Source organism: Abramis brama (genome assembly GCF_963993115.1).
Source record: "Abramis brama genome assembly, chromosome: 18".
NCBI lineage: Eukaryota > Metazoa > Chordata > Actinopteri > Cypriniformes > Leuciscidae > Abramis > Abramis brama.
This window is the reverse complement of record NC_139980.1, coordinates 2,072,625-2,082,180: the sequence shown is the minus strand read 5'-3', so window position 1 is coordinate 2,082,180 and position 9,556 is coordinate 2,072,625. Positions and strand designations below refer to the sequence as shown.

The following is a 9,556-nucleotide window of genomic DNA, read 5'->3' as shown; positions in this document are numbered from 1 at the left end:
ATTTTCTTTTTTCCCTTTGCAATCCGCTGTAAAAGTATGAAAAAGGATAACATATTCTGCACATTTGTGGTCTGTTCTTTTTTTAAAATTTAATTTACGATATATTCCATGAATAATTCACTGGAATGCACGAAGAATCTCTCGTTGTTCTTTATCTAGTCTCTTTCCAGGTTTGTTTTCACAGGTAAATGCAATTTATAATCTGTCAAAATGACGGAAATAACTTTGAAATAGTATCACGTAATGCTGAAGTTACTGAACATTTTTGATTAAGGCAACATGCTACATAATACAGATATGTATATTACTACAGTGATATTTAACCCGTCCGTTATTGCTGTGGAAAGACTCGCGCTTTTGGGGTGATTTGGTCTGTTGAAATACCCTTGTTGATGCTTTTACACTTTTAAATTTCCTTTCAATGTTCGATGGTTAAGGGCGAGTAGATTAATGTCATCTCATTGTGACACTTTCTTAACGTATTGCGTTCATAGAGCGAGCCTTTTCACTGATTGTTTACAGCTTCACGGAAGTTACACCCATAATTCGCGCAAAGCGTCATGGGGCGCATGAATAAGGTGGATACGGAAAAAAATATAGAAGTGTGAGAAATACAGAAATAAGCGCGAACTTCTCTTACCATACTGCTTCAGCAGGAGCTGTTACCAGCACTAGGGCTGTTGATCTCTCGAGAAGGGTCTGGCTGCACCCTTGCACTTGCACGCTCAGTTACCTGCGCTTCCTCTGCAAGTGACGTCACTTGCAAGTTGCAATCCACACCTGGGCCCTGTCACAAATGGCACACTAGCACTAGCGGGCTGCGTCCGAAACCTCATACTAATTGACTACTTTATTTCCAATACTTACGAGCGCTATATAGTTAAAGGGTTAGTTCACCCAAAAATGAAAATTCTGTAATTACTCAGACTTTCGTTCATCTTCGGAACACAAATTAAGATATTTTTGATGAAATCTGAGAGCTGGCTCACTCCTTCATTGGCTGCAATGTAATTTAACATGTGCTTGTTATTTGCAGGAATTATGAAAAGGAGAGAAATGACATGATGGAAGAAATGGAAAAAAAAATTAGGAATAACATGATGTGTAATAAAAAAAATATGGAATTCTGGAGAAGTGGAGAAGTAGAAGAGACCTGAACTGCTTCCTAAAAACATTCTTGTTTTACCTGTTTGTTTGTTTGTTTTATTGAATATGCCACGGACCCCTATGCACGATTTTTCTCATGTGAGGGATCCCCCATCCTAAAATTTAAAAGGCAGCTATAATTTTTTAATTGTACTGTGTCTGTACTAATCTATTTTTAATTATTTATTTAAATGTATTTTATTTATTAATATCGAATTTTTTTTTGTGTCTAATATTGTTATTTATTTATTTATTTCATTCACTTAGTTATATCAAATTCATTTTTAATTAATTTGAATCTTATTATTTATTTATTTTATTTTATTTTAAAACTTTTCCCTGGACCTCTTAGCGCTCTCATGTGGCCTAAAAACCCCTTCTGCAAAACCATAGACGGTAAAAGAAAAAACATATGGTTCCTCAGAGATTGACGCTCAAGACTCCTGTCCTCTATGCGGCGCAAATGCACGCCATAAACACCGTAATATTATGAGAAGAAGAGAAATGGCGATCTCCAGTGAGCGCGTCGTAGAGGATCTTAAAGGGACTTTCCGCGAGTCTTTAAAAGCGCACGGTTTTGAAATTTATCCTTTTAAGGTAATATGTCCGGCTCCACGAACATAATAAAAACAAACAGGCTCGATAATGAAAGTATTCGGCGTCGGTATATTATAGTGGTGCATGTATTATAATGTTACGTCTATCCACGTGAATCTGGTTCTGCTCATCTTTTCATAAGCAGTCAAAAACACCTGTGCACGCACACATAAGTGGGGAATAAACATGTTTAGACGTCACTTATGTTTACAGCTCTGAATGTGATCACTAAAAGTGTTGAGCTGAGCTTTCAGTTTGTATGTTTGTTACTCATTGGCTCATATTTCTGTTTTCTGGCAGGTTGGCTGGTACAATGCAGTGCTATCTCATGGCCATCACCTCCCTTACCCAGCAGACACTCTGGCTGTGGTGGTCCTGAGCACTCCGGCCATGTTTGAGCGCTCGTTCCTGCCTTTCTTACAGAGCCGGCGCTGTGAGGGCCTCAGGGACCCCATAGATCAGTGCAGCGCACACACCATCTCAGCCTGTGTCTCACTGGTATGATTCAGTGCAGGACAACAAAGATGATTTACACTGCCTCGGATTTTTCTTCTGGTTCACAATCACACATCACATCAACATCTGTTTTTATCTAGAGCAGGAGTTTTCTAACTGGGGTCTGGGGACCCACAGGGTGGAATAGCTTAGATAAAAACAGTGTAAAAAAAATGTATAAATAAATAAAAGATTCAACTAAATTAAATTATTAAATTTGATTAAAATGAAAAATAAATAAAACAAATAAATGAACTTTTAAGTAAATCAGGTAGCACTCTGAATCAGCATGCACCAATGCTACACTTTTCTGTCATAATAATTTGTTAAACAAGTATTCATTACCTCAACGAGCTTATTGTTTCTGCCTTAAATTATTACGTTGTTTAAATTAATAAATTTAGCTAACTGTGATTTGTATATGTACATTTCTGAAATGCATAACTTAAACAGTCACCTCTGATAACAGATCACTCTAAATTGTAATGTGGAATTTTCTGTAAAGCTGCTTTGAAACGATGTGTATTGTGAAAAGCGCTATACAAATAAATGTGAATTGAATTGAATTTAACTTTACAATAAGGTACATTAACTAACAATGAATAATACATATGTTACTTTATCAATATTTGTTAATGTTAATAAAAATACAGTCGTTCATTGTTAGTTCAGAGTGCATTAACTAATGTTAACAAATATAACTTAATTTTAATGTATTAGCAAACAGCATTGAAATTAACATTAACTAAGATTAATAAATGCTGTAGAAGTATTGTTAATTCTTAGTTCATGTAAATTTATTGTAAATCAGTAATTAGTTGATTAAAATAAATAAAATTGATTTGAATAAATAATAAATTAATGCATTTGATTAAATACATTTTGATTGAAATAAATATAATAAACTTTATAAATAAATAACAAGAAGTAAAGCAGTGATTAAACTAAGTAACTGAATACATACATTGATTAGGCTAAAATAAAAAATATTAAAATAAGTAAATGAAATTTGATTTAAATAAAGAATTAATATATTTGATTGCAAAACATTTAACTGTACTGTTCTCTCTCTCTCTCTCTCTCTCTCTCTCTCTCTCTCTCTCTCTCTCTCTCTCTCTCTCTCTCTCTCTCTCTCTCTCTCTCAGTGTTTTCCCGATCAGGCTGTGGATGTCAGTTATGATTATGAGATGCTGCCCAGCAGAAGACCCAAGTTTCTCGCACAGACTGCCGCACACGTATCAGGAGCAGCGTATTACTACCAGAAATCAGACATCCACAGTCCACCGTGGGCTGATCAGGTCAGCCAGACACTTTCATCATGTTTATCAGGCTTTATGATATCAGTCAATTGAAATATTTAACTTCGATTCATCAGAAAACAAAATGATTATGGCTGTGACAGGCTTATGAAAAAAAAAAACATATTACAACTCCAGGTTTCATGCAATTAAAAGCATGCTAAGAGTCTCAAACGCATCCAAAAAGAATATTAAAGTTTGACGCATTGCCATGACAACAGTATCTAAGATATCAAGAATACTTTCACAGGTGTACATGTGCGGTGTCTTGACATTATCCTGACAAAGAGTGAAGCAAATCGGGTGATTTCAAAGACTTTTGAAAGTAACAGATTTCCTGCTGCCAGTTGGTGGCGCTATAACTTTGACTCATAATAGTCACATCCATGTGATCGACCTCTTGCAACAAACACACTGCTGAAGTTTCATCAAAATCAATTTTTGTCCTAAATTTGTTTCAACGCCACTGCCAATCCGTTTGAGATATCAAAAATCCGCTCGCAATTTAGCATCCTTAATGTCTTCATGTTTACTGAGTTTTGTTGCGATCAAAGTAGTAGAAGTATATCAAATTCCAGATAGTATTCCAAAAAACGATAATAGCTAACTTCCTGTTGGGCTGGCGTATGACTTATGCGTACGAGTGTGAGAGTTGTCCGGCTTGATGAGATCTATAAGTGTATGAGGTTTGGTTACTGTAGGGGTTACAGAGCCCCTCAAACACAACCTTATAAAATGGTCCGCTGCGGAGCCCCCCCCACGACCCCCCCATTACACATTGTGTCCGGCCCTGATGGCCAACGATTCCTATGTGTGTGCAAAGTTTCAAGAGTTTTTGAGCATGTTAAGGGACCCAAAAGTGCCTGAAAGGAAAACAATACATAGATATAGAATAGAACAATAGCCTTACATCTTATTACGAACAGTAGGTGCTAAGGATGGCTCATACAATAATAGGAGATAGTACACACCCGCTGCATTTGGACTTTAAGTGGATGCCCCTGGAGCGACGTCTAAGGGCAATTAAATGTTCTACAAATCACTATAAATTTACTTTTGTGCCTGAAGCAATACGTTTATGTAACAAACTTAGGTGATTTTTTTTGTTGTATTTATGTATTTGAATGTATGTGATCAGTGTTTTCTGTGAGGCACCATGTAAGCTCAAGCCAATTGCCCCACGGGGATTAATAAAGCTCTAAACTAAAATAGGCCTTCACCCTTTCAGGGCTTGGGCCCTAATTAGATCAGTTGATAACTATGATAAAAATATTCAAACATGCTAACTACAAGTGTGTACTGAGAATCTCCATGTCTTCCTGAATCTATCTAGAATCTGTGCGCACTGTATCAGGGCCGGAGTGGGGCCACTTTTCAGCCCGGGAGTTTCAGGCCCAAGACCGGCCCACTTTTTCCATGGTGGAATTCCAAATTAGCACTTTTTCCAAATTGGATAAATTAAGCAACAGTTCAGCTTACTATTGTGTAGTTTGTTTTAATACCATGGTTCAACAAATAATGTAAAGGTTAAATAATAATTCACTTAGACTTTATGAAAAGCAATTGCGACATTATTTCACACAATTCTTAGCCTGGGAAAAACCCAGACAACTTCCGGCAAATTTAGATTTGCTCTGCAAGTAAGTCTGGCAAAGAGCTCATTCAAGGCCATTTCCCCATGCCGAGAAATCGCGGCACCAATCAGAAACGTTGAGGCGGGCTTTACACATGACGATCGCTCTGATTGGTTTTAGGTCTAGCCTATCCAATTGCGCCCAGAGGCATTTGAGCGACGTCCGTTGGTGACGCCTCTTTGGAAATGAGTTATTAAAGGAGCTTTGCCAGACCCTAACTCAGTTACTACTGAGAATGGTCTGGTTTTAACCAGGCTACACAATTCTGACTTTATATCTCGCAATTCTGATTTTCTAACACACAATTGCGACTTTATTTCACGCGATTCTGACTTTATATCTCGCAATTCTGAGAATTTCTCAGAATTGCGAGATGTAAACTCGCAATTGTGAGATAAAAAGTCGCAATTATCTTTTAAAATGTTTTATTCTGTGGCGGAAACAAGCTTCCATACCTCCTGGCCTCTTCCTCCCATCCATCCTCCCTGACGCGTACCGTTACGGTAGGGCCGGCCCAGCTATCGGTAGGCGGTGCCGCGGTAGCCTACCTGAGAAAACGTTTTGGAAAAGACGGGCTATGGACCCAACCAACTCTATAGGAGGGGAGGGGAGAACTCCCTCACATGGTAGCCTACAACCCATGCAGAGGCTGTGCACTGCGGTGTCAGAATGCGGAACGTGTGTGAACGTGACAAATGTGGAAAAAAAAATCCTCGACCGGCCCAAAAGTGAAGCGGCCCACCGGGAATTCTCCCGATTCTCCCGATTACCCACCCTGGGCCTGCACTGTATCACAGTTTGTGTATGTCATTGTGTTGCACATAGTCTATATGTGACTATAGTCACCCCCTAACCCTAACAATTATCATGCAAGCTTATTTGTGTTGAACAGCTGTACCTGCAACAAGATCTTTCAGTGGCCGTCTCGTCTATGCTAATGTGGAATGGAAAGATATTGTCTGCTGTTCCTGAAAGTCTTTCTCCTTATTCTACACAGAAGATGTTTGGAGTCTGCATACACCCCAAGCTGGGCGGCTGGTTTGCTATACGAGCCCTGCTGGTCTTCAAGGATGTGCGAGTGGGAGCGGATCTCCAGCAGAAAGATCCTCCAGACTGTGTGCGCTCACAGGAGGACCGGATCGACCTGCTGGAGAGGTTTAACTTCCGCTGGCAGGACGGGAGCTACAGAGACATTGTGCCCGCGGAGGAGAGGTACTCCGATCAGCAGATAGAGTATTTCACGACTCCTCCAGGCCAGCGGGGGGAGCTGCTCAGACGCTGGGGCTTTCTGACGGAGACGGACACTGAGAGGCAGAGCTCCACAAACAAACAGGGCTGATTACACACGTTCATAGCTGTTTTCCCAAAGATGTGCTCTGCTGTGTGGAAGACACATAAAATAATAAAATAAATAAAAAAGGCAATTGAGGCTTTTTATCTTGCAGTTTCAAGTTTATATCTGACAATTCGGCCTAGTTTGTATTTGCAACATTTTTTTATCATAATAGTAAAAATTGTGAGATAACTCGCAATTACATTTTTTATGTATTATTTCATAGCGGAAACAAGTTTCCATATGGTTATTTCGAATTGCATTCAATGTATTAAGATACTTTGAACATGAACATTCTACAAGTGTCTCACTGTAATCGCTATTCCACTACAGAGAAAATGTATAAATAATCAATTTTTTTTAATTTAATAAAACAAAGAGAATTAGGGGTGAGTATTCTGTCATGGAAAAGTACACCATTCAGCTTTCAAGAGGCCTTTTTTAATATTTTAATTATTTTATAAATTACCACTAGAGGGCACTCCACGCCAGACTATTGCCCCTCAGTAATGGACTTCATTTCCCATCATCCTCTGCCGGTTTCATTATCACATTACCTCTTTCTATAAAAGCCTGGTTCACTCACTCTCTGTCTGTTAAACTGCAATGCTGAGCCATTGTATCTTGTTTCTCCCTTGTCTTGTTTTTTGTTTGTTTGTTTGTTTGTTTCCATTGTTACAGAACAGTTGCAATTTTTACCTTGTAACTATAGAAAGCTTTAAAATAATATATAGGTAAAACAAGTTAAAATCAATACTTCAGGACCCTTATTAAATATTTTGCAGTTTGACTTAATAATTTAAACTTACTATTTGTATGTCTTGTTTCATAAAAGCAATGAGCAATCCAAAGCCATGCTGTATTGCAGAGATGGGCAATCAATGTATTTAAAATACATAATTACTTTTGAGTATTTAGAAATTTAGCTGGACAGAAAATAATCAGATGGAATTTGTATCAAGTACTTTGAGAAATTGTTCATTTAAAATGCATAGATATGTAAGTATGTCAGAGTATTCTTGAATAAGAAAATAACTTTAATAATCAGACTTAATAGGACTACTAAATATAGTCGATCACATTTGTTGTTTTGTTTTTTGTTTTAGATGTAAGTAATTTACATGACACATTATGTTGTGTCCAGTGCTCTCGCTGTGAACTCATGACCAGTAACCCAAAGAAAGAAGTTTTGAAGCTGTATGACCTTTTCCAGATCTGGCCCACACCTGGGACGACACTATGTTGCTGTCTGGGTTCTTTTTCAGAAAGGAAACGTTAAAAAGAAACATCCTGCTCATGCTTGGCCGTATAATGGCAGTGAACGGTGACCAGCTTCAAGCTTTAAAAAAGAATGCAAAAGCTTCACAGAAGGAGCAGTGCTTCTCAAAGCCGTCCTGGAGCCTCGTCACTGCACGTTCTCCCTCGGATCTTGCAGTCTTGAAAAAAAGAGAAAACAGAGTATGGAAAAGACTATTGCCTCTATTCAGTTTTTCTAAAACCTAAAATTAATACTTACTAATAATAATAATTCATTCAAGCAAAGTGTTTTCATGGCAGGTTTACTGATTATCAAACATGACTGTACTTTGCTGTTTAGTGATTGTGCAACTGCAACATCAAACCACATTTACAGTATCAAACTTATGCTGAAGTGTTATGAACTGCGCGGAGACGCAAAGGCTGAGAATCCAAACGCAGTAGTTTATTAAAGAGTAATCCAAAGAAGTAATCCATAACAGGCAAAAGGTCAAAACACCGGCAAACAATCCAAACTGATACCAGGGCAGGAACTCAGGCAAACAGGGTTAATCTAAGAGATAGCCGAACAGGAGAAAACTGGAAAACAGGGAGCAGGGTCAAAAACAGGGAACAGATACTCAAAGGAGCGCTCAGAAATGCAGTTGTGACACATATAGGACTAAACCAGGCTTGTATAGGCAGCGTTAACAAGATTAATGATGCACAGTAGACAGAAATCGGAGATGATGAGTCCGGGCAGTGAGTTCTGGGAAATGTAGTCCATGTTGTATTGGCAATGGAGTAGGAAGGAGTGCCCTCTGGTGGATATCAAGGGCACTCCAGCTGGTGATCGTGACAGTCAGAGGTGAAGATATGCAGGCTATAAAGTGTTTTAGGTTTCTTCTAATCATATAAGCGCATGTTATCACTTTAAGTGATTTTGGGGGGGAAAAATACAGAGAAAATAAATTACAGATGACTGTACTCTATGCCAAATATAATGCTGTAAGAACCATTTATGTTAAATATGGTCTGAAAAATCTACAGAGAGGATTGCAAATTTTAGTGTGTTATTTTGAAATGGCAAATGTGTAGGAATGCATTCCATTAGCCAAGTTATAGGGACGTAAAGTATGTAATAGTGTAGTAATATACCGTATATGTATAATTCTATTACATTCGTATTTCAAGAGGAATGTTTTTACAGGATGACTTTGCTTTTATAAGTACCATTATTAGTTATTGATTTTTCACCCTAGTGTTTAATCTTTTAGTTCACACAGTAGAGCACAGTATTAGGAACACCAAGGTGATAGAAATACATTCTTGCATGGGAATCAAACCTATTTACAGAACTGGTAAATGTATATACCTTGAAGTATCTTTGGATAAAAGTATTTGCCAAATGCAAATATTATAGTGATTTTTCTATGCAACCATGTGAATGTTGCTATCCCTCACTTATAATGTTATTTTTGCTTTAAAGGGGTCATGAACTGCATTTTTTAATTCAATAATGTTCTCTGAAGTCCACTCATAATGTTATCACGATTTTCACATCAAAAATCATCCTAATTTAGTAGTGATAAGCTATTTTCTATCCTGTTTTTGATGGATGTGTCTCATTGAGGACTTGGAAGTAAACGCCCTCTGCTATGTTTAAGTTAAAATAATTTTCAACGTCCTCGCAATCATGTGGAATTGTTTTGAAAACTTCAGATATTGATAAATACCTCATTACATAGTCGTTCTTAAATTCGATGAAGTGAAAAACACACATTGTCATTTACAGTGTCGTTTTAAATCTAATTAAA

General features: G+C 37.7%; 1 protein-coding gene across 1 annotated transcript; it reads left to right on the top strand.

Moving 5' to 3' along the window:
- Window positions 1-1,630: 1,630 nt before the first annotated feature.
- On the top strand, window positions 1,631-7,506 carry mmachc (metabolism of cobalamin associated C). The gene is made up of 4 exons (XM_084091706.1): window positions 1,631-1,743; window positions 2,044-2,241; window positions 3,384-3,536; window positions 6,168-7,506. The coding sequence occupies exons 1-4, from the start codon at window positions 1,636-1,638 to the stop codon at window positions 6,507-6,509; spliced, it is 801 nt and encodes a 266-aa protein (XP_083947832.1). The 5' UTR covers window positions 1,631-1,635; the 3' UTR covers window positions 6,510-7,506.
- Window positions 7,507-9,556: the final 2,050 nt, after the last annotated feature.

Bases quoted from the DNA above. Each gene is read 5' to 3' on its own strand.
- mmachc (XM_084091706.1), top strand. From the start codon at position 1,636: ATGAGAAGAAGAGAAATGGCGATCTCCAGTGAGCGCGTCGTAGAGGAT. The intron at 1,744-2,043 runs GTAATATGTCCG...GTTTTCTGGCAG, and splicing joins TTGAAATTTATCCTTTTAAG to GTTGGCTGGTACAATGCAGT. The intron at 2,242-3,383 runs GTATGATTCAGT...TCTCTCTCTCAG, and splicing joins TCTCAGCCTGTGTCTCACTG to TGTTTTCCCGATCAGGCTGT.